At 43.4% G+C, this 26,194-nt stretch overlaps 1 protein-coding gene across 2 annotated transcripts in view; it reads left to right on the top strand.

Moving 5' to 3' along the window:
- hhat (hedgehog acyltransferase) overlaps positions 1–26,194 on the top strand; it is a 77,831-nt gene that overhangs the window by 29,452 nt on the left and 22,185 nt on the right. For both annotated transcript variants that reach the window (XM_061228569.1, XM_061228570.1), the window contains exons 9-11: positions 1,330–1,365; positions 18,087–18,288; positions 19,638–19,782. In XM_061228569.1, the coding sequence (XP_061084553.1) occupies positions 1,330–1,365; positions 18,087–18,288; positions 19,638–19,782 (383 nt within the window). The remainder of the gene's footprint in view (positions 1–1,329; positions 1,366–18,086; positions 18,289–19,637; positions 19,783–26,194) is intronic.

Below are 26,194 nucleotides of genomic sequence, written 5' to 3'. Positions count from 1 at the left end.
AATGTATTTGAATCCAAAGCAGCGGCATATTTGACCCAGGTCTGGGTTTAGCATACCCTTTGTAGATTACAGTATTGCATATTCATTAGTTTCTCCATGTGGTGAAAGATGAGACGGAGAGTATCTGAAGGTTTTTACGGCTCGTCGTGATCAGTTTTGGCTTAAAAGTGCGTGTGGGTGGGAGAGATCTGTAGGGCAGTCCCATGGGCGGCGGACTATTGAGCCATATCCAAAGCCCCGCGTGGGTGGTGGTTCCATACCGCCGTTCTGTGACAGCTGGTCTGTGAACCCTTCTCTCTCTCCTACCCTCTCTGCTTCATGCGTGTCGAAATAAAACGCAAAGCAAATATGGAGGGAGCGTGAACTGCCGTATACAATTTTCCGATCTGGAAATATTCATAAAAATCATTTTTATTATCAAGTTTTTATTATCGTCCCCCCTCGAGGCGTTCAAGGGCCGAGCGTTCTCAGGCACAGCAAGACATGAACACGGGCGGTCCCTGCTCAAATGAAACGCAATCTTGCATTTTATTTATAAAGGCTGTAGACTATATCCTCAAAGCAGAAATTGTCGACCTAGTTTACCCATGTTGTGACAATGTAAAGTTTGTTTTAAGCGAGGTAGCGGGCATCGCTCGATTGCTCAGAGTAAAAAAGATAATCCTTCCAGTGCCTGTGTTAATTAGGAGAAGCGAGCTTGCGTTTGAATATGAGATTGTCGTGGGAATAATTAAATGAATGATTTGCAGCTGTTGGTTTTTATTCGTTATACCTCTGGTGGAAAGCCTTACTGCAGGGCTGAGCATGCTCAGGGATTGGCCTATCTCAGGTAGAGCTGCCTTTTCCGAGTATTAAAAGTACACAGACACCTCATAGGCCTCGTTTCGTCTGTTAAATCTCCCAGCCGGCCCCAAATAGGTTGGAGTTATTTATTGAGTCGTATCTCAAATACCAAGTACAATGCTGGGTAATTATTGAAGCTATTCAAGCTAAGTACCTTGATGAAGGGTACTGCTGCTGTCTGATGATATGAACGTCGTGTGCCGTTTCACAGGCTCGCACGACAACCCAGAATGCACCACAACTACTTGAGTAACAGAGTGACATTGACTGAAATAATATGGATTTCATTGTACGTCTGAGCGACATCAGACCTGCGTCAAATAATTTCACCTTTTTGACACCAAGACTATTCCTACTGGCCATTTTAAAATGTGGTGTTCACTAATATTCAAGACACATTTATTTTTCATGTAGTTGAAATTTCGAGACTGTTAACGCATATCTCCCCAAGTGCATGTATTGATTATTATACCTTTTATTTTTCAGGCACTTTGATGTGGGACTGTACCATTGGCTAGTGAGGTAAGTCACGCTTTGTACATCATCACCTGCTCATTTAATGAATCACACCAATCTGGCACTCAGAAGCTGGCTGGAGACGCATTTACAGAGAACTCTCTTTGCTCCGACAGTATTTCCAGTCCTGTATCTGTGTTGCTTCAATTATACTGTACCGACAGAATTTGGCAGAATCTTCTGTATGCAGTCAGAGCCACAAAAAGCTTCTGCCTTTAGGCTTTTTATTCATTAACGATCGATGCCAGTGCCTGGAGAAGCTCACTCCGGCTCACAAGGAGACGTTTTTTTGTTTTTGAATGCTGAAATAACGAGGGGAGCATCTGGAGGGTCCGTTGGAGCAGAAGGTGCCTCGGCCTTTGAAGAGGTGCCGTGCCTGGCTAATGACATCTGAAGTGCCGTCCGTTCGCAGTCACTGCCCCGGCCAGTCTGTCTCCATGGTGATCCGGACCCTTGGCCTTGATGTTCTGACGTTATACGTCTTTAGCCCCGTCTGACAACCTCAATAAGGGACGATTTCCTGAGTTTTCTAAGTCGGCTGTTTGCAGCTTTCCGACAGCTCGTATAATTGCAGACTCCTGATGTGGTCAGATAGTGTTGTAGTTTGTGTTGTTTTACACGGGCTGAGCTGATTGCTCTGTTGAAAACCAAACCAGTGTTTCTTTTAAGAGAGTACCTCCTGCTTTGTATTTTGGCTTTATTCCAGTTCCAAAACTTTTTCAGTTAGGGCCCCCTTTGGTAATAGGAAATGTTGTGAAGCCCCCTGCTGACAGCATTGGTTCTGCTAGAATGCCTTTAGTTTTTGGTTTCTCACCGCCAGCAACCACAAGGGGTGGGAGGGGCAGGGTGGGTACGGTTTTAGTTTGCATATGGTCAGCCAACCTACCAACCAGGAGTATTTTTACCATCTGCTGTCCAAACCATGAAAGGAAGACATGTTCTATGCAGTAAATTCCAAATACACATTTGAAATTCAATAACTTCAGACGTTGGAAAATTTTCCTGAGAATTTCAGAAAACACATTACTTACCAAAACAGAATTATTACACTACTAACCAAAACAGTATCTTTACATTACTAGCCAAAACATTATAATTATATGACTAACCAATGCAGAATCATTACCAACCAAGACGGACTCATTACATTGCTAACCATAACCGAATCATTACGAAGAAGAATTTTGTTCTGAATATTTGCGGACGTTCCTTCTGAATAGATGTTCTAAGGTTGTCAGTAATATGTCTGAATGTTAGTTGTTTTTATTTTAAATTAATTTTGAATCTTTGACTGAGGGCTGTTGAACTATAAATCAATCAAAGTTAATTTACAGGGCTCTATGAAATTAGAAAAATGAGTACATAAGCTCATGTTTTAATTTGAGCCAAAGTGTTAAGCAAAGATTCTTATTCTTTGACTGAATAGAAATTGAATTTCTGACAAATTGAAAATGGAACCCCAACTCTTTCACCAATGCATGAAATGTGGTTTAACTTTGTTCTGAACGATTTCATTTGTGAAGGTGAGATTTCTTGGATCTTATTTGATTTAGCTTTCCTCTGGCTTGGAGAACACCCAGGGGGATGTTCCTGGGTGCTCTGGTGTGCCAGGTACTCTAAGGTATGGTCGTTATCTGGGAATCTCTCATCCTTGTGACTTAGGTCAGACCTGGGACCTGAAACTAAAGTTGAGAACTGTAGCATCTGCTGGGTTTTGGTTGGTTTCAGCTCTGAAGTGCATAATTAAGTCATTCATTGGCTAAATAGTCCACCAAATGTTTTCCATGGCTGCTAATTGGCCGCTAACTGAACAGCATCCACAGAAGCCAGCAGACGGGGAGACCCCATGGGGGGTGGGCGGAGTTTGACGTCCCTGCCGGTTGATTTGGGTAGCGGGCCTGCGCACGGGCCTCTGGGCCCCGCGCGGGGTAGGAGAGCACTGGCAGGGAGCTCATGTGGAAACGCGCGGGCAGCTGCCATGGCGACAGACCACTCGCGCGCCCGGCGGTCTCGGCACCGCGGAAGTTACCGGTGACATTACAGGCCGCCGGGATCAAAAAACACTGACAGCTCCTAGCTCCTGGGCGCAGCAATCCGTGTCGTTCTGGAGCCGAACCCGTGTCCCAGGGAACGCGATTGGCCGGGGCGGGCTTCAGGGACTGAGCAGCAAAACTCTTCTTTTTCAGCGCTCCGCTCTCTGCTCTGCTGCTTGAGTCCGTAAAGCTACTCCAGACTCACGTGCCTTCTGCCTACAGAATATAAAGTATGTTTTCAGTCATTCCCTAAGCAATGTGGATGTTAAAGCACTGTTGATTGGTGTAGGGATTTGAAAACCACTCATGATATTTCTGATGTTATTTTAATTAATATCCAAGCTGTAAGGTTAATACTACATCCCAGCTCGTCCAGTGACATTCCCAGTGTTTTTGTTTAACAGTGTTTAAATGGTCCAAGAGTGATCTGATACTCTCAGTGTGAAATGTTCTCTGGCAGAGTGTATTTGAGAGAACATTTTGCTGTGCACCATTAGCATGGTGCCTATTGTATGCCTCTAAAGAGCCTTGCCTCGCAGAAAACCTGCATTTCAACAGCATTGTGGTCATTGCCTGTACTTTAGCTGTTAGGTGAACAGCCCGGTGACAGTGAGTTAAATCTGAAAATGTGCTTCTCACTGCCTTTCTGTGTCTCCTGTTAGGGCTGGTGCCACAGTCAGATTAGCTAATGTCATTTATTATCCCCCGTAATTTACAAATGAATTGCAATTGTTTATTTATTCATTTAACCAGGAATACCCCATTGAGTTTGAAATCTTCCTGATTTAAAACAGTGTTACCAAACAAGAAAGTTGACAATCAAGGTACAAACATCAAATGGGGAGTGAGACTGTAGTAACAGGTATTAAGGATCAGAGACCTGAGCATATTCCAGTCACTGAACATAGAGTTACTTGGAAAAACCCTGACGTGAAGCATGAGGCAAAATGACAGGATTCATAAAATGTCTGTTCCTGATTTGTGTTTCGTAAGGTTTGTTAGGAATTTTAAAATGATCATAATGCAGGCTTCAAAAGTAATGCCACTGTCAATGAGTAATGCCATTCTATTTGTCTTCTCTTCTGATTAGATGAAGCTTAAGAGTATAATTGGCTAAATTAGCTTAATAGTTTTTCCCTGTGGCTGCAAATGAATGAATTAATCAACAATACCACAATGGGTTTCTGATTGAGTTAGGGCACTGTATGTGGGTGGTCAGGTGTCCCGTGTGAAGGTCGTCGTGTCTTACAAAAACAGTGGCTGCATGAATGCAGCCGTGTTAGCCATTCACAGAACGGTCTGTGGGTGGAAATGATAGTTTTGTACTGTATGGGTTGTGATTACGACGGTCTCTGCTGCAATGTGTAATGGCAGCTTATTTTTTCAGAGTTTTTCAGCTGATGTCTGATGCCCATTTGTATTTGCGTTTTAATAGGTGCAAATCAGGTTAATCCGTGTTGCGGATTTGATTAATCTCCGAATATTACTTTATGCACGATTCCTTTTAAGCATATGCGCTGTTGCTGCTCCTGTTGTAGTTCTGGAACATTCTGTTCAGGTCGAAGTCTCTCACTCGGTCTTGCGGCTTTAATGACATTGGCAGATCTAGGAAGGTCAGACTCGTTAAACAACCCCTCAAAGTTTTGGGAAGACACTATTTAGCATTCAATGGTAAAAATCTGGAGCTGCTGTCCAGATGGTCGATAAAAAAAATAAAATAAAAAGTGGCCAACCCCCATTATTATAAGGTCTATTAACATGTAGTGTCCTTTCCATTAATACCGAGGGTCTTTATAAAATAAATGTTCCCAGACAAAGGAATCTTGCTTTTGTTACTATTGGAGTGTTCCAATTTGGTCATTTGGCTGACACTTTTAGTCAAAGCATGCATTTAACATGGTAAGCAAGCATATATACTCGTATCTCGAGACAAACAAATAGGCAAGCTCATAATACAGTAAGTGCCTCAACACCTGTGAAATATGTCATTGCTAATGGAATAAACGCTGTGGCAGTGTCCTGCTCTCATATTGCACCACAGAAAAATTTTTTTGTCACCCATCTTCTCATTCCGAATATCATTGAATGAAACATCTTTACAGCCTTGCAGAGAAACGGTGTGTGTTTCGAGAACATTCTTTGAGTCTGTATTACAGGAAATAGCCTCTGATTGATTGTTATGAAGTCTGCTCATAGGGAGCAGTGCCACATTGGCCCCAGAGGTGAAAGGCAAAGTGTAGGACTGCAGGAGGGCTCATTTCTGGCCTGTGGGGAGCTTTGATATGTCAGACTCTCAGCTGGAACTCCTCTAAAGCCTGCCATTATCTCAGGCCAGAGGGCATCGGCCAGCCTGTGCGCTTTTCACAGCTCTCAAACCCAACGGTAATTAGAACGTTCCATTTCAGTTCTTTTAAACGCTCACTATTTCAGTTATTGAAAAAAACTGGAGCACGTTCACATGTGCGTCGTGCAGTTCTGTTTGGAGATTCGCTGCATAATGCAGTGTCACCCAGGGTGGGTGTGATTAGCTCCTACCGATGTGTGTGGGGACTTTAGCTACACTGGCTAATACTCTGTCCCTTAGTGTAGACTGACTGGCGAGGACCATGGTTTGGACACAACATGCTAATGGAGCTTGGGAGGGCATCAAGAATGGCGGGCAGTCTCCTTGGCAATACATTTTTCACTTAAAATGTTTCAGATGTTTTTTTTTCCCCAACTTGAAATGCTCAATTTGTGTGTGCATGTACCCATCGCTGCGACCCACCGCCTGCCTGCCGGTCCTGTAAACCAGCACTCCTCTTCTCTCTGTGCAGAGCCGAGTGCGTCAAACTCTCAGACGCAGAGTCAGAGGAGGAGATTAACACCCGGCTCGTGTCGGCAGACAGAGGATGCCTGATCGGACAGAGGGGCGTTGTGCGTAGGGTGCAGACGTTCTGCCCCCTGAAACCCCCCAAATGAGCAAAGCGTCTCCCCGGGATGGTCCAAACAGCAGGTCTGATTAATGCTGCAGTGAGGGCTGTTATTGGAACAGATGTTGATATGTTTATGTTTCATAATCACACGTTTTTGAGTTAATTTGTTCTTCAGCAGCGATTATCATCATGATTATTTATCTACGGAGCATACGTTGTGGGAGGCTGTGATTTGATCATCAACGCCAAGGTCAGCCATTTTAAGAGAGGATTCATCATCAGGTGCTCTCCTGGCTCTCATCCTGATTAACAGTTGTGACCCCTCGCAGCAAAGGTCCAGCAATTAATGTTGAGGAACATGAAGATTAACGTAAAAAACGTCCTGTTGTCTTTCACCCGGAATCCTGTCCGATTCACGCTTTATCCGAGTTCTACACAGTGCCCATTCGCTGTCCATGCTCAGGCCATTGGCATCCAGCATGAAGCCAGCAGCCACTACCTGCCACCCGCTGTGCAGGAAATACGATAGAACAGTGGGGCGTGGAGGAGCTGGGCCAGATCAGCCTGGCTGGGCCCCATCCTCATGTTACAGTATATGGCAGTTAAAGCTCTACTGTGGGAGAGGGCTCTGTGGCTTTGGTACATTTGTGGTCTGGTGTAGCTTGTAATTATTTGCACCGTATAATTTCCCCCAGCATTTCCACCGCTGACAAATTGCCAGTCGCTGCTCAACTACCTCATGAGTTCCATGGAAGCATTCATGTTAATATACAAAATGGCCGCCTTGTGAACAGCTGGTTATAGATGCATAGCATTAAAAGCTGTATTAAACCTGAACAAATCATAATATCGTATACCTGCACATACAAGATAGATGTGTTTCTTTTAGAAATGTTGATTCATTTTACAAATATGTCGAAAATAATCATGCCACCTATCGATTGCTAGCTAGCATGGAGCTCAGTCAATATAGTTCTGTGCTCGGTAACCATAAATACCCTGGAAAAGAATTATGCACTGGGAAGAATTATAGGCCACACTGGCATGAGCTTGAAAGGCTGCTTTTGCTGAGGCTGTAATTCTTGTTGCTGTAAATCTTATTTTTGTTGTTTTCTTCTTGCTCTCGCTACTGTTGCTGTTGTTATTTTTGCTGTTGCTGTTGTTATTGTTGCTGTTGTTGCCGTCACTACCACTACTGATGCTGGATTTGCTGGCGGTTGTACTTTTTTCTATTTATTCATACATTTTTTTACAACAATCAAATGGTTGCCTTTTGAAAGGAAAATCTGAAATATAGGGTACTTGAGAATATGCTTGATAGAGTACTTGATAATGGACTGATTTAAGAGACAGCAGCTCCTTTTATCATTGCCATTGTCCAGCATTTTATGCTTTTGTAGATGTCTTTGAAAAAAAAGTAATTTTCTCTCTGGCTGTACAGTAGTAAGAGTGCCAGGCATTTTGATTGTCTGTTTCTTCACTGGGTAATATTTACCATGAAATCCAAAGTATGAGTCATTCATTTCTTTTTAGACCAAAAAACAAAACAAAAACGATGGAGATGGCGGAATAGTCATTACTTGCATCTTTCCTGGGCCCCATTTGATCCGATATTTAGGAAGTGTTAATGCACTTCCTAATGAATTCTCGTATTCCCGGGACAGTTGTGATAATTGCATATTCAAGAGCTCCATTCTGCTTCTGTGAAAATGCACCATTATTATATCCCCGCAAAAAAGGCCTGCCAAGGTGATGATCTCCAGTAACAAAGAGCGTTTGATCAATGTTATATTTGCATGTGTTCACCATTATGCAGATGCATTGCACAGGCCCTCTGCAGGTTAACTGTTGTGGCAATATTGTTTATTTATTTTGTTTTGTTTTTCTTTTTCTTTTTTTGTGAGCTCGCTGTGCCCGTCTATGAATATGCGCATATGTAATCAATGCATAATCATTTTTCCTTGAGCTCTTTGTGGCATTTTATTTCATTTTTTTGTTCCATAGCTTTGAGTGAACTCTAAAGATGACATGTAATGTAAGCTTTTTGTGCACAAAGAGACTGGCAGATCTGCTCAGGAAAGGTCAATGTGCACTATGTATTTAGCCCTCAAGGGACAAGCCCTTGAAAACCAGTGACAAAGATTTTGTGTTATACCATGGGGCAACATGATTACACATTCGAACCAGAAAGAAAGATATAGATCTTAACCCTGAGGTATTGTCAACAAGTGCCAGAGGACTACCCAGGTATCTTTGTATGCAGCCCAGGGTCCTATAATTGTCATAAACTATTTTTTAGCTGCAAATCTCCATAAATACGCATGTCAGCATTGCGCCTTCATGATGAAGTGGCCTTGGATCGGTCTTAACGAGCTTTAGACTGGTCTTAATTATCTCGGCTTCCTCCCACACATTAAGCTCTCAGGAGTTAAAAGGTCTTTCAGAGATGTCGTTTTCTCCTCCGGTCGTTCAGCACAAGATAATGACGTTCTTTTCATGCCCATGCAAAACCACCGCCCTTACAGAGAGTGAATATTCAGCACAACAGAGAATATATCCTTCTAAAATCAAAACATATATTTCAAATATGCAAATGATCTGGAGTATTTTTTTGTGTGAGACTTTGTACAGATATCATCTCGTAGGTGTTAAATATGTTTGCGTAAACTGAGGCGTCTCGGCTTTGACCTTCCTCCAAGTACTTGAACTTAATTTCGCTTCGTGGGAAGGAGCTAATTGCGGTCGGTGTGTCAAGTGGTGATTGGACGAGGCACGGAGCAAATAGCCCAATGGTCAGTTCATTTTCCAGAACAGAAGGTAAGAGAAGCGAAGCCGCTGAGGCAGACAGAGAGAGGCCTGGGCTTCCTCGCTGGGTCCCTCAGGCACTCTCTGACCGCAGGGCGAAGGGAAAATCGCCTGCAGAGGGACGTGTCAGTCAAAATGCCTCTCTCCACTGTGGATGGAGGCTGCTTATAACAGCACAGTCTCCTGTGCCAGTGTGCAGCAGGGGAGCCGGCACGTTGGCCAACGGGCCGGGTGAACACACCCAGGAAATGAAATCGCACCTCCGCTGAGTCTGGCAGTCATGCTGCCGTTGTTCGTGGAGCTAACGTTTACGTCCAAGCGTAGTAGGGAAACGGGTAGAGAAGAGTTTCTCTTCGCAACAGTGACAGTGAAAATTCAATGGTAAATTACCTATCCTTGACTTTTTACATGTTGGTGTGTCCGGCATGTAAAACCCGTGCAGTTAGAAGTGTTGGAGCTACTGTAACTGGCAAAAACGTTTCTTTCATCTTGTTAAGAAGTAATCTTGTTAAGAGTTCTGAATTTATGCCTTCTTTCCAGCACCTTGATGTTCCTGTAGATTTCGGGAAGAAAGGAAATAACGCACCTGTTGACGTGGTAAGAAAGGCCTTCAAGCATATGGCAGTTTTATTGAGACAAGGACAGCTCTGCTAAAGAATCCTAACCATAAAAATCTTAGAAAGAATTTTTTCACTTATTTAGCTCTGAAGGTCATTTTACCCTGTTAGATAATATGGTCATTGGTTGAATTTATAGGATTATGGTCCCATGAAAGTCCTTGAACTGCTGAAATGTGAACTGAGACTGCAGGAAGTGTGGATATTTCTGTGATGGATGTCTCTCTTCCTCTCTGGGCCAAGGGGCCAGCGTTCGAGCTATCCGTTTCGCCAAATGATATGAAGTCTCCCCCTAGTGATACCAGTATTTTCGCTTAGAAAGCCTATTTTCTCATTGGACTCCATTCATGTTTGGCAGCAATTGAAAAATAATTCAGCCTACATACTCATGTTCAATCTTTGCTAAAACAAATTTGTATTAGTTTTTTCCCCCTGGCATACAGGAAAAGATAAAGATTTTATTTCCTAAAAAAATGCTCTGACATAATATCTTTGCACTCAACTTTGGCAACTACCCAAACGTTTTCCATTGGTTCATCCACCGAGGCGGGTAATTACCCTGTATTTTTTTTGTTGTTCATGTGACCAGGCATGTGACCAAGGAGACAACTGAGTATGAGCCCTGTCTGATGGAATTTTTCCACCATTGGTTTTTATTAGCATTGCTGACATGTGTATGAGTACCAGTTGCAGCAAATTAAAAACAAAGCAATTGGTTGGAACAAAAACCAGTGCGCACTCGAGGACCAGAGTTGTTCACCCCTGCTCTTAATATTTTTAATACCTTGATATTTGCAGAATGCTTTTCTTGCATGATTCAGTAAAGGCAATAAGCATTGAGCTAAACAGTAATACAGTTAAAAATGAGTTTCTAAGTGAGCTTCTAAAAATGAGTCTGGGGACCTTAATAAGATCTAAATTATTCCACATAATTGGAGCACCTACCAATGACTTCTGTGCCCCTATTTAGAAATGTGTGGCTGAGATGGTGAGATCGTCTATTGTTATACAAACTGTGCTATTCCCCCTTGTCAACACTGGGCCACCTCAAAAGTGGTATTTGTATTGTGCTCTTTACAAAGATGCTTTACAGAAACGAGAGATAGTAATGTAATATGAGCTAAATAACTAGCTAAATGCCTTGAGGTTAGCCCCCAACCACTGAATGAGCTTTCTCTTGCCTATAAAGAGGCTCTCCCACCCCCAAGAAGGGTTATTAATTGTGGCATAATGAGTAGGCGGGCACTTGTTGCACTGAATACATCCTTTTCATTTCCAGCACATGCTGAAAGTCAGCTATTGGCATTTGGTTTGACTTTTCACCCATGTAACTATACTGTAACTGGGTTTTATTGCAACCACTAACCAAGTAACAGGAAATGCTGTCAATGCTGTTTATTTCATATTATGAACTGATGTCGTCTATTTCTCAGCTTTTATACCGTACAGTCCTCGCTGATTGATTGGCCTGTGCTGCAGGCTAAGAACATGATAAAGGTGATAGATCGTTCTCTATTGGCCTGGCCTTCGTGTGAATTATGTTTTCAATTTATTTTATCAATTTTGTTTTATGTTGCATTTCAATATTTTCTTATCATTTTAAATGCTGCCTATGATTTGTTGGCCTCGTTTTACTGTGTGTTGTTTTAGGTTTATTTGATCCTCTTCTATTGTTTTGGAAAGCGCTATGTAAAATGATCATGATTATACAGCACATAGATTACAAAGAAAGTTGCAACAAAAACACATACGTTACCAAGACAATAGGACCTGTTATAAGCGTGTATCCTTCACTGGCTTTCTACCTACAAATCACATGATTCCACTATGTTGCTGATAATATAGCAGGTTAATACCCAAACCTTTGCTATGTATAACCTTAAGTAGCTTTGCAATGTAAGCTTTCTGTAGGTGCGACACAAACATGGCATTGTTTGTAAGCTTTCTTACAAACTGCATGTTGTATTTTGTCTACTAAATAAGTATCATTTTGTTATTACGGAATTGAAGTTGTATTTTTTCCAGATTCATGTTTTACATCAAATTTAATCTAAAATCCATTTAGTAGAAATCACTGCTGTTGGTTGCATTATCCTGTGTCAGTGACAATACCAAATCTTTATGTGCATATAACTTCTACAGATAAAGTTATTCAATGTTCAGTATACAAACCAAAAAGCAAAAAAGTAGCAATCGGTTTAATAGAGAGTTAATTATTAATGTATTGCTTAATTGCTTGAAACATGCATGTAGCTTCAAAGCCATATGTAGAGTTGCTGTTTAATATGCATGTAGTAATTAACCAGGCTAAAAATAGCCTTGTGTACGAAGCATGCACACTAATGATTTGGATTTCTCTGTGGACATCCAGGGACAGAGCAAACACAGCCCAGCCTGCTTTTTAACACAACGCAGCCCCACAGACGTGGAACACTGTGGGAAACTGAGGTCTGTGCACACTATTGTACAGTATATATTCACTCAGGGTCCGCTGAAATTTTCATATTTCAAATGCTGTGGTAATGGGAGATAACATGAATAGGTGTACTGATATTTTTTTTGAGACCCCTCCTTAGAGTGGACCGCCATACTCTGCACAGAAAAACAAATTTGTCCTTTTGTGAAGGGGTGCACTCAGAAATAAAGAACCAGTGGAGGTACGTTTTTGGATAAAAATGTGCCCTGAAAGTACAGTGAATGTTCTATTTCGATACAAATGAATAGCAAAAAAGGTACAAATTAGTTATTTAATTCTGGCTAGGGGTACAGTTTTATGCACCTAGTTCGACTGGAAAGATAGTGTTGAGTGGAAAGATAGTGTGTATCCAGGCCATGATTCTTTATTTAATTTAATTTGAAAGTTTTACGTTTTTGTAAATAATCCCTCCTCCTCTCCTATGTGTTGTGCATACGCGCATGTGTTTATGTTTGTATATCTGTGTCAGACGGGTATAAATCAGAGAGGGTAAGTGGTGGAGAAGGGATCACAGCTCAGATGGCCTTCCCGCAACTCTCCACGCCCTCCCACCCCCCCTTACGGATTTCAGAATACCGTTCAGGATTACCGTTCGGCTGGCCCTGGATCAGTGGGAGCGGCTCTGGGAGTGATAGTGGGTGGGATTGTAGGAGCGAGAGCAGATCAGAGCTTCACACTACCCCAGAGACCATCCCCTGCCTGCTGAAATGACTGCCATTACTCACCCAGGCACATCAGCCTGCACTGCACCACCTGCACACGCAGTGTGTTTACATTTATACTGCACCACACTGACACAGAGAGGAGCCATCTTCTGTACAGTGTGTTTACATTTACACTACACTACAGTACAGAGACACACAGAGAGGAGCCTTCTTCTATACATTGTTTTTACATTTACAGTACAGAGACACACAGAGAGGAGCCATCTTCTATACAGTGTATTTACATTTACTCATGCTATACTCTACCGTACAGAGACATACAGAGGAGCCGTCTTATACAGGGCATTTACTCATGCTATACTGTATGGTACAGAGAGACAATGGAGCCATCTTCTATACAGTGTGTTTACATTGTACTGCAGTGTATAGCTTGAGTAAGAGACACACACAAAGGAGCCATCTTGTATGCAGAGGCCCAGATAGCAGCCATCTTCTCTTCTGCCCTTTCCTGTGGTTTGTTGGCACACCTTTATTGTGGTCGTTTGCCAATATTTTAGGAAAGGTGAGGGATTTACAGGGGGATATCTTTGCTCTGTTCACATACCTGCGAACCTCTCCTTCCCACTTCGATGGCAGGGAGCTGTTTGCCTGTCTCCAGTGAACTTAAAACGTGGCAGGTTTTTTTTTTTTTTGTAGTCGCTGTATTGATGTTGAATGACACACTTGCGAGCGCAGAGCAGGACCTGGTAAAAATGCATCTCTGCGATGGAACTCCTCTCTTTTCTTCAGCTCCAGCTGTGCTTTTCTGCCCATGCTAAATGCACCTTATGTAAGTTGCCTTGACAACATAAAAGCATCTGCTGAATTTTCAAATTCTGCGTTGCAAAATGGACAGGAACCATGGCTGTCCTCCTAGCGGGGGTGGGACTGGGCCTTTTTGGGCTGCCAGCTCCCCTCTCTGCCTCTATCTCAGTCAGGGCCAAGAGAACCTCTCTTAATAATGCATCCTCTATTGATACTTCATTCCCCTGATTTGTATATAAACATGTAAAACATGTTTAACTGATTTCTCCCTGTAAAACCCTCATTAATATGTATCTCCTTGTCATGGTTAATTCATGTTAATTAATGTATTAATGAAGGGAGTGGGGGGGGAACCGGGTGCTTGGGGATATGGTGATTGACCCACTGAGCCCAGCTGATCTCAACCGGGGGGGTGGGGCGTGGTTTACTCGGGCGGGGCATTAGCACCAGCCCTCGTTGTCCTGGCAACAAGCAATAAGCAGTCAAGACTTCTGCTGAAGCTCCAGATATCAGTCAAGCCTTAAACCATAGGCCTTCTGTTTGCTTTCAAGCACAGAGGATATTGATGTAGTTGTCAAGGCAGTATCTGACATGCTGTACTGTACATGTGTACTGTGTGTAGCCATAGCCGACTTCCAGCCCCACTCCCTCATCGCATACAAAAACTGGAAAAAGTGACAGAAAGTAAGGTACCAAACTGTGCCTCAGGGGTGAAAGGAATGAGCCTCACAAATCAGAACAGCGATCAGGTGGGAGGAGAGGCTTGTTGGAGTTGGGAGGGAGGGAATGCTCTGTATTTGCGGCGGGGTAGGTTTGTCCTGCGTGTCGCGGGACAGGATGGAGTTGAGAACGTAATATAATCAAGAAACGTTTTAGTTGTACATTGCACCAAATCATTTCAGATGCCGATGGTTCAGTCATCGACTGGACGAATGACACCATATCAGGGAAGAAGAGCACAGCGAAACCGTGCATAGCGCACGCAGTGTGCGAGAAGACTTCTCTCGTCTTCCCCTCACACACTTATGTAAAGTCAGTACATAGGCTTGACATGCATGCATATGGGTACAAGCCGAAGAGCTGCCCATAGGGCTAAGTGCGGTTACAGCTCGCCAGCTGCATTAAGCCCTGCCCATGTAGTGCCTAATTCCCCTTTTTGTGCATCCATGCGTGAAAAGGCACCTCATCCTTTCCCATCAGCGTTTTTATGGGCCAAAAGGTGAAAAATGTCTAAATGTGTGGGTGTGGCCTCTTCACTCTCCAAGGCCAGCGACAGTGTCCCATTGGACAGCGACTAAACCCCAAAGGACGCCGAGCTTTACATGGGTCGCCAGACGAGGGATTAGACCCCAGCGCTCGCAGAGCTGTTCAGCAACAGCAACACCTTTTTCTGTTTTTAAAGAAATCTCAGAACAGTCATGCCTTTTCTCTCTGCTTGTATGGCTCTGGCCTTCAGACAAACGAGCAGTGATTCAGCGGGCTCTCGAAAGAGAACGAGCCGTCGCTCCTTCGGCTACGGGTGCTGACGTCTTCCACGCCCAATTATCGCACGGCGAGACTGCGCTGGCGGCTTCCTAAAAGCCGAACCCTGCACTTCAGTCACCGCGCATCAGAGCGAGAAGCTCTGCCCTTCCGCCTTACCGTCGGTGAATTTCCCGTATTATAAACAACTCTACCTTGTTAAGATGCAGTCAAGTATAAAAACATGAAAATTGATGGCAAGCTGCTTGTCTAGCGGTTTGATAATGGGATGGATATTTTCAGCAGAATATGTCGTGAAAAGTCTAAATAATTGTAAAATGTAGCTGTGTGCGATTCTGCACAGCAGTGTACCATTAGGGTTACACATGCTGTAGCATGACAGCAGTTATTTGACATTGGAACACAGTGTCCATGCTGCAGGATATAACGGTGACACTGCGGAGTGCGCAGTTATGTGAATGTCATCTTTTTTTAACGGAGCTATGGCTGGGCAAATGGCTTTTTTCTGCTCAAATTCTTCACATTTTCATTCATTTTAATGCAGGGGTGGTGGGATATAAATTATCCATGGGCGCTACGTTACAGCGATGAGCACACTCCTGATAACCTTCGGTGTTATTTAAACGGGTCACGAGAAGTTACAGAATACAGATTTGACCCACCGCGTTCAGTACGATCCTATATTATGTGCATAAATGAAAATTCCAGCATATTATATGTGGATATTGCACTATATTTATATGCGCAACCATATATTAACAGCAAACGGTGAAGTAGTGAAGGCGGTTGTCAAATCGAGTTCTTCAAATGATGAAGACATGCCGCACCTTTGGTAGTTTACAGGTCATGGTCCATAGATCTGAATTGTAGGCTGTGATGAAGATTTATTACTGGGGTTGTTGGAAGTGTGCCAGCTCATCGAAACGAGGCGCAAACCCGCCCTTCAGGTCCCGCTCTACCCGCAGTGCGCAGCTGAGACAGCCGTACTCTGAACCCGGAGAAGAAGAAACTTTAAAAGCCTGGGAAATGGCCGCGTTCATTAAAACGCAATCTGTGTTCCCTCAGCCTTGAAATGGCCGCCGCCGTCGCGCGCCCACTGCTCCCAGAACAGTAACGTCAGATGTGCAATAAGCAAACAGAAAAACAAAAACAAAGAAGAAGAAAGCGCAGGAAGAACTCCGGAGCTGGCAAGACAGGGACGCAGAGACAGGGGGGGGGAAATAAATAAAAATAAAACAGAAAAACAATTGAATCAGTGGAGGAAGGGGAGATTTTTCCTCCTTCCCCTGAAGCGGTTAATATTAATCTTGCCCTTGAGGCAGCCAGTGGGGGTGTGGGTGGTGGACTGAGCGGTCCCACTGAGACATTAATAAAATCCCTCAGACAGCTCACGCTCAGTTCATCTGACGTATTTGCAATTCCTATTATCCTTCTGCCTCAGTTGTTGCTTTCAGGAAATGCACTTTAAATGTCAAGTCCTATTAATCCCCCTTTCGTTTTCCGAACATGATTTCAGGGGTCAGTGTCGTAGACGGACGCTTTATAGCATTAGCATCCGCATTAGCGCTCGTTGGTTAAGTTCATCGCACACCGGCATCAATTGTGAAATTGCTCTGAAGTAGTGGCTGTATTCACATTGAGTGGTGACTTTGATCTTTGCTTAGCGAGAGGGCAGCAGAAACCCTGATATAATCGGGATGTAAAATAACATTAATAACATTTGAGTTTTTTTAAGCAGGAAATCAATAGAAGATTCACTCGGGTTTCTTATTTAGTGAAACGATTGAGATATGGCTGAGGAGTTTCAGTTGTATGGACTCCTCAGCCAACTGTGTGCTTTGACTGTTATCTGTGGCTACGTTCACTGGAAAGCTAACAACAATATCCTACATTTTAACAAGTCTCACTGCTCTTGTTGTGACTGTCTGACCGCCAATACAGAAACCGACAGCTGCCATCATTGTCAAATGAGGCTCATGAATAGCATGGAAGTCTTGCATTCCCGCAGTCATTATGTAACCATTACTGTATGTTTTGACTGCTGCCATTAATGTTATCAATGCAGTGACTTTTCGCAGGTTGTTCATCTCCAGCATAGTTACAGACTGGAACAGTAGAGGATGTCCACACTCATTCCATGGCCTAAAATGGATGCCATCTGAAATCCAGATGTCACCGCATCTCGCCAGGACTGGAGTCTGTGATCGCTTTCTTGCACAACAGAAAAAAAACAACTTGTCTGGGTGTTAATTAATCCCCATCTATGGCTTAAGGCTTATAACCATTGGAACTTCTGAAATATTAAACAAAAAGGGCGCATAAAAACATAAAAATTTAATCCTGTAACTTCAGGGGTTTTTTTTAAGATCTTGGAGAATACGAGACCGCCACTTGTGAAAGAAAGCAATTATCAGTGCCAGTTTCTTCCTGTGACAGTCGAATAAAGTATCCTGCAAAAATAAAGTCACTTCCAAAGTGAGACTAAACTTATCACAAGTTTACAGTTTCCTCTCCTGATTGCTGAATACATCTATTGTTTTTAATCTTTTTGGAATTATGGAGATATGATTCCACTTTTCTAGAACTTCAAATTAAGTTTATTGAAGCCATAAACACTTATTTTATAAATATCTCCAAAAAGCAATCTTTTAAAGAGATCTCTTGCTCCTGTTTCACAAGATACATCTTTAACTGTTGTGGTCACTGAATCTTCCAAAACCCACATCTCTCACACAGCTCTGCACCCATACCAGCCAAAGTTACTACTAGTCCTGTACCGCCTTTCATATGGCCCAGTGCATGCTGGGATTGTATTAGCTTATTTCATGTGTGAGCCACTCCTCATTGGTAGCCTGTGTTTTGACTTAACTGTGTGTCCTTCACAGACCCAGGCGTTTACAGGTTTGTGTACACTTCTTCTGTCGTTCCAGGTACATCTACATCCCCGCGGGAGGCTCCCACCACGGGACCCTGCGCAAGATGCTGTCCATGGCCCTCACGTTCAGCTTCATCTCTTACTGGCATGGCGGCCATGACTACCTGAGGAACTGGGCCCTGATGAACTGGCTGGGGGTGATGGTGGAGAACGGGCTGAAGGCGTTGCTTTGCTCACCTCGCGTATACCCGGCCATCGTAAGTGAGAGAGCTCGCTTGTGCGATCGTCCGCTTCCCAGTGCGTTCCCTGAAATCAGCGTAGCGTGCTCACTTCAGATTTTGGTCTCATAATTAGAGTAATAATGAAGTGCTTTCACCCTTTAGGCCCTTTATCCTCAGGACACACAGTGTAGGAGAACTTACGTGCCTCCATTCATGCCAGACTAACAACATTCCTACTGTAGACCAGTGGCTGCATATGTTGCATCCCAGGAGTGACAGAAGTAAGCTAACTGGTAAATGGTTGGCATTTATGTAGCGCCTTTATCCAAAGCGCTGTACAATTGATGCTTCTCATTCACCCATTCATACACACACTCACACACCAACGGCGATTGGCTGCCATGCAAGGCGCCGACCAGCTCGTCAGGAGCATTTGGGGGTTAGGTGTCTTGCTCAAGGACACTTCGACACAGCTCCGGCGGGGGATCGAACCGGCAACCCTCCGACTGCCAGACGACCGCTCTTACTGCCTACGCCATGTCGCCCCCACCACACCAAACCTAAAACTAGATGAGAACACAGTGAACTGTATGCTAATATTTCATGACATTGCTTTAAAAAAATAATAATTAATGAGTGAAGCTTGGATTCACAGCTGGGATGACCATCCCAGAAACAGCCAAATTGCCAAGTACTGAGGCAACATGTCTGAGGGCACGTAAATGTATATTTTTATCAGGAAGTGAATCATTTGATTCGGCCCCTGAAGGTTCAGCACCAGGTCAGGGTGCCAGTGTGCTTTGACAGGGTGATCGATGGTGTTTTGAGGAGGAGGCTTTTGTACATCTTCTCAGCTCTTATCTTCGGCTGTTTGTTCAAAATCTGCAGTGACTGCGCTCCCCAAAGGACACTCCTAAGCCAGTAACACCTGGACTTACTTCAGCAAAGATCAGATTCCTCAAAAAGGCAAAACTTTTAGCAAGGTTTTTGAGATTTAACCCGTCGTTTCCCCATCAGAATATAAACAACAATAAGCATTTAACACAAAAGCTTGATGTGTGAGTTCGCTCAAGAGGAGGGGTTCATTTTAATGAAAGGAAACTAGCCACAGGAGGGAGCAGAAATACCACAGGCTTTGTATGTGCATGGCTTCACATTCTGACAGACTGTCCAAGTCCAGCTGACAACTGGTCTTGTGTTTTCCTTGCACGGGTCACGTGTATTAAAGCTCTGGAATAAATGGATACAATGTATCAAATGTGAAGTAAGGAGCACAGGTAATTTTGTATCTGCCTAAATGCCTAAATTGTGAATATAAAACTGTAAAAGGTGGTGAAAGAACGGGATATTGGCAGTTTGATCAAGCCTTGCTGTCCTGTCTGCAGGAGCGTTGCCTCTCCCCGTCCATGAGGAGGCGCTGTCAGGCTTTTCTGTCAGCCTTCTCCACCGCCATGCTCATCCTCTCCAACATGGTGTTCCTGGGGGGAAATCACCTCGGGAGAATCTTCTGGAAGAGAGTTTTCATCCAAGGTCAGTCGCCTGGGATTCAGCAGTCATCACCACAACGTCACTTTTCTGGTTTTCAAATGAATACTTTTTTTGTGTGTGTAGCTGATCTCTTGTTTCAGTTAGGCATTCTCGACATTAAAGTTTTCCCTTCCTCATCTAACTTGATCCTATCACAAAACCACTGATCCCTGGCTTTCCTCCTAATCTTCAATGTCTGTGTAAAAATGACAGTTAAATTCCTTTATTAAAGTCGTTTCATGAAATCCTTAATTCCCATGTACAATAGCGTAAGTAGACGGCTGGCATATGTAAAGGCATAATGATGCCCTGGTTTCCCTTGAGGCTGAACATGAGTGGATGTTCAAACTCGAGACGGACGCTCTCTTCTGTGCATTTCTGCAGTTCCCTATTCGCCCCGCCTTCATCTCCCGCATCTTAAACACACCCCTCAGTACAACGCTGTCCGCCATCTTGCAGGACTTGGCAGGGCCTGGGCTATCTGCCATCCATTACAGTACATTACATTGCATTAGAGTGACTTGGCAGATGCTCTTATTGAGAGGGACGTATATTAGTGGAGAACGTCACTCTCAGGAATACAAAGATGCAAGATCTCCATGGGGGTTAGATTCTGTCTGACCATTTTAACCTATCATGGACTGTAGACCATAACAATTCACCTGTTGGTCCATCATTAGGAGATGCAACAATTCCACAAGGCAAATCGCTTGACACAGTTTTTTTTGTTTTTGTATTGCCATTTCCTTGCTCGTTCAAGGTTAATTTGAATAAATAATAAATACACTTTCCACTTTATTAGTTAAAACAGGGCAGCTTGTGATGTGTGTGTGCAGGTGGTGTCATGTCTAGGAAATGTCATGTCTAGGAAACGACAGAGTCCAAATCTTCAATTTGTCGAAAAACATCTTCGCGAGGGAAAAGACCACACCAGGCAGCAAGATCTTCAGGAAAATCAGACTTTATTAGCACACGTGCATAAAGCCGGATCAGCTCTCCAGAACTGAACCCCGACTGGCATTTGTACACCCATTTTATACACAGTTACTCCACCTACAACTCCTCCTAAAACCTCATTCTGGCAAATCACCCACACTTTTCTTATCGTAACTCCTCCCAACGCTCCTCCCACAACGTCATTGTGGCAAATTGCCAACGGTCCTTATGCTCTGCCAACTCAAAGTTCAGGGCATTCTGCCAACTACGTGTCCTCACTTCACCCCGCACCTGCTCTTGGCAAACTACCAGACCTCATAAAGTTCTGGATGCCCTCCCTCTAACACGTCATCCATACACGTCACTCTGTATCTTTCGCTTTTATAAGACAAACTAAGCAGCAGTAATCATTGAAAATATACAGACAAACTAAACATTTCATTAATATTCACTTGTAGTATACTTTTCTAATATACAGACATACTAAACATTTGATTCATTATTCTCTTCTAAGGGAATAAATGTACGTAGCATTCTTTGCTCTCATTTCAACAGTTTTCACTGTGGTTTCTTGCGTTTTCATAAGCTCAGCTATAATTAATGTTCAAGGTCAAATAGATACACTTCTGGCATAAAACATTGAGAGTCCCGGAGAAATCAGCTGTACAGTCATATCTTGCTCTGCCCGTGTCCTTGACAGTTTGGTCTACACAGTTCAAGACGGGCCCCCCCCCCCTGCCAGCTGGCTGGGCTCACTGTGTAATCCTAGCACAATTTAGCAGTTAATCAGTTTGAAACTATACAGGGTACATATCATACTTAAATACAGATATATTGATAAACTTTTAGCACACATCGTCGAGAGTTTTGGAGGAACCAGCCTGCTCACTAAGGCGGAGTCTGATTTTGACTTGTGATTGGTTATCATGCTTTTAGGAGGGAGATCTTTCGTTCTGTGAATTTTCCCCTACATTGGTAGCGTGGTTATATAATGAGTCACAGACCACCTGATGCTGCAAGTGACATCATCACATACCAACTGACATAACTAAGCATTTCTGAATATGCATGCAGTACTTATGAAGTAATTGTATAGCTTCTGAGGACCACTGAGAGAAAGTGATGCTGAAAATATACTCGTCATTCAGTCATTTGTTGCATGTATATTTGCTAATTTTGTAAAGTTTGACTAAACTGTAACAATATATGTTGTTTGGTGTTATTACCTTGTTCTGATACCGCAAATGTAAACACTATAGATTTTATTAGTTCGTATTAAATGGACGATACTCCAAATGCGCATTCGCTGTGATAAATTCTATAAATTCAAGACTAGAGCTGATGCTGTAGTAAAGGTTTCTCCTCCACACTGTTCACCAGGCACAAGGGTCTCCAGCTGTTTCCTAGCAACGTTTTATTCATCAGAAACCCAACACGCTGTCCCCCAGTACTGAGCTGAAATTCTGTCTGAAATGAAGCCAAAGACTGTGTAGTATTGTTCAGAACAGTGGTTCTCAACATTTTTCCCCCAAGGCCCACCTGTGCGCACTGAAATTGTACCCCCCCTCTCTGCCCCACCCCCCACAGGAGAGATAACATGTCTAGTTGTCAACCTCACAACTCCATCTGTAGACACACCAATGTAGTTTGTCAAGGTTACCCCCCGACCCCCCCCCCCCCCCCCCCCCGCCGAGAACCACTTGTTTCGAAGTGTTTTGGAAAGTAGAGTCATAACACAGGTCAGGTAGTCCTATTTCAATTCCCCTTCCTTTTCTGGTATAATCCTATGTTCGGAATAAAAATGTTCTGGATGATTTCCTTCCAACAACATAGGCTTCTTTAGCATCCAGAGGCACTTTACTTTCCAAGTACTGTGTTAGATGAACTAGCCGGGTGTTCCCGCTTGGTTACAAATTGAAGCAGACAGTAGCAATTCCACAGCTCATCCTCTCTCTCACTCTCTCCTCTTTTTTCACCATTACTGTTCCACTCTCCTTCCAAAAAGCAATAACAAGATTACCCACAATTCAGTCCTGGACTTGCCTTGCCATCTGTTTAAACACAAGTCATGCCAACACCTGATTTCCTGATCTTGCAGCTTTCCTGGGGTAGAGGACCTTTACTTTAGAAGGACTTTATAAAGAGAGAATTTGAGTCATCATTTGAGTTCAGCGGAATGTGTCTAGGTGTGACCTTGCGTGGTAGGCTGGGTTATATATAGCATAGATTTTGAAGACTTTTTGGCAAAGGCAAAGGCCGTTATAGCCTATAGCCTTGTGACACAGGTGCTTGACCTGGGAGGTTGGTGGCTCAAGCTCCACTTTAGCCACAATCATAGCAGTGCCCTGAAGCTAGGCCCTTAACCGCCACATTATATAGATCCCCAACTGGAGGAAAGTACAAATAAACTAAATTAAGATGAACATACGACAGACAATTGACTTATATTTACATTGCCTGGTGGTTGAAGTATCGCTGAGATTCCAGTGTTGAACTTTGCAAGAGTGCCTCCTCTGGTCACTCGATCAACTGCAGTCTGTTGGTGCCTACCTGTGCTTCTCCAGTTCAATGGCCATGCAGCTCAGCTGGTAGACTCCAGAGTGGAAAGAACCTACTCCCTCCTCAATCCACGTACAGTAGGACACTATAGCGATGAGTCAGTTCCACAAATATGATTCGTCTTTATAAGGTTGCACAATGAATCACTTGAGATTAACTAACTGTTGAAAACATTGTTTTCTGGAAAATTCTATGGATCCAGTGACATTGAAGTTGACATTACTCAACCTTGATAAGCTCTCTGTTGTTAACTCCAAGTAGTAGTGATATTGTCCTTTTGTCAACATACTGTAAATCTGGATGTGTGTTTGTTGTTGCAGTCTGATGTTGTGTTGGGTGCATTTTCAGTGAGTTGAATCACTGTGCTGTGGTGTAGGGAGGCTTGCAATTTATTACATGCTGTGTAAATGTGTAAGTGTTACATCCAGGCGAACGCTGGGCTGTTTGAGTCGCTTGGCCTGGAGTGACCCCTCAATCCCTCTCTTTCTGAGGCTGTAATCCTCCTGGACATTGCCCTGGCTTCATTACTGTGCAGTGGAGTCTGTTTTATCACATCAAACGGACACCAAGTGAGGAGTGAGAATCAATTCAAACAGACCTCCGTCCCACCCTGCTTTTCTCTCCTAATTGAAGAAAATAAACAAGAGTTTACTGAAACATGGGGTCTAATAGCAGATTATATTATGCATTTATAATCTAAAGCCATGACCTGTATTCATTTTTTCGATTTTTATTGGAATATAGGTGTGAATATATTGTAGTCTGGGATGAGAGATTGGGGCGATAGAAGTCGGGTCTTGCAGTGGTATGGAGTAGACTGGATGGACACTGAGACTGGTCGTTATTCAATAGTGTGGTCATTTTGGTTGAGCTAAAGATCAAGCTGTACTTTAACACTAAAGGCTGTGTTTGTTTTCCTACCTAGAACCACCAAGCCTCCAATGCTATTCATTACCAGTAGTGATTGCTACATCAGCATTACAATGTTCAGTTAAGAGCATTCTTATCACATATTTGTGACCTTGCACCTTAAAGGCTTAAATTATCCTCAGTTATTTAGGGCAATGTAAATAGTTTTACATGAATTCCCATGTGTTGTAAATGAGATTTTCTTGAAAATGTCTTGCCTCACTCCAAAAGTATATTCATGCTTAGATTAGCGCAGTATCAGCAGTGGTGTTGTTGAGCCATGTGGATAAAGTGACCACAGTGGAGTAATATTTGATGTGTTTTTGAAAGTGGGCATCACTTGCTCTGCCCAAGGTGTTTTCTAGCATTTTTAATGTCCCTGCATATGTAGCATCTTCTATAACATTAAGAAGGCTGCCTGCACTCTGTCAGGCAAACACTTCTCTTCCACTGGCATAAGCTGGGCAAAGCACAGGCATGAAAGCACAGGCATGCCTTGTGTTATCTTCATCAAGGTAAATAATTAAGCATGGAGGTCCCTGCACCAAGCCTTGAGGGACTCCACTTCCCATGGTGTTTTCCTCCGATGTGCTTCCTGCTTTTGAGTTTGATAAGACACCCAGAGTGCTTTATCAAGTGCCACTATTGGAAAATACTAATCCAGGAACTGTAGCAGGACTTTTAAAGGCTGAAATATCTGCCATTTCGGCCTTTAAAACTGACTGGAGTTTTAAGAGCAGTCAAAAGTTCAGTGACGATGCTTACTGTTTAAGTGTATTGAATGAAATCAACTTCAGCGATAAATGAATGCCATGTCCATCAGCATTGGGAAAACATGCCTTGCCCAGGAGAGTGTGTGATGACTTCATTGGGCTGCTTGGCTGAGGCTGTGACAGGTAAAATAACACACAGCGAGGCGTATTCGCTCTTGCTGTGTATCGAGTGCAGATTTCCCCCACTGCTGCAGCGGTGTGTTTCTCAGCTGACACCAGACCGATGGAGAAAGTGCTTGTGAGGCAAACCAAGGCTACCGGATGTTTAGAGCTATTATAAGGGCTGTCGGCTCGGTGTACGCCAGGGGACGGATCCTACGAAATGGGATTTTTGTGGGTCAGGCCCCACTGTGAATCCTATGTCCTAAAGGTTAATCTGTGGCTCCGCTCACAAACTGACATTAGCTTCACACTCAGCATGACGGTGTTCAGACATGTTCAGTGTCTTTCTCCTTATGTACGTTTTGTGGGAGAGTAAAAAAAACTCACTCACTCGCAGCAAATGCAACTGAGCCAAGCGAAAATACATTTTATCCCGGTCTGACAGATTTATAAATCTGGCTTACTGTCATATGCATTCATTCCAGTGGTTTGTCACCCCTCTCCTCCTTCGTGGGGATGAATTGCATATCTAAATTCGGTTTTTATATGCCATACCCACGATGGACTAGCGTGCTGTGATTTTGTTGACGCTAAGTGAAGTGCTAAATTGTTACATCTGTTTTGCTGAATTACTAATTATTATTAAAGCAAATGTGATTGGTTTAAACGGTGCGCTACGCAGAACAGACAGATGTTTAACGGTATCCCGCTGTCCAATTTATTCCTCCCGTGTCGTCATTAGCGGATTGGTGTCTCCACTGACCTAAAGGCAGCCGTTACCGTAGCAGAGCGGCTAACGTTAAAACCGCCTCTTTATTACCATGGCAGCCTGTGCAAGTTCACCTGAGGCTAACACAAACACTTCATCAGCATTTCAAAACGACCCAAGCTTTCGTTATACCCAGCCCTCTTAGAACTGTTCCAGAAGGCAGATCCACGCTCTTCTGAAGTCTTCTTTTTTTGTGGTGGAAGACTTTCCGGAATAGTCTGCTGAGGTCACAGAATAGTTCTGTGTCTGTGGTGTTGTGGGTGGTGCAGTCTGCAGGCAGCTGTGTGAAACGTGGGTTGGAGGCATAGGACCAGGGATTGACATTCCCCCAGAAGCTTGCCATCTTCAGTGGTTAACAGAGGTATTG

Source organism: Conger conger, chromosome 18, assembly GCF_963514075.1.
Source record: "Conger conger chromosome 18, fConCon1.1, whole genome shotgun sequence".
Classification (NCBI taxonomy): Eukaryota; Metazoa; Chordata; class Actinopteri; order Anguilliformes; family Congridae; genus Conger; species Conger conger.
The sequence above is the reverse complement of the archived record's forward strand: the minus strand, read 5'-3'. Positions and strand labels throughout refer to the sequence as shown.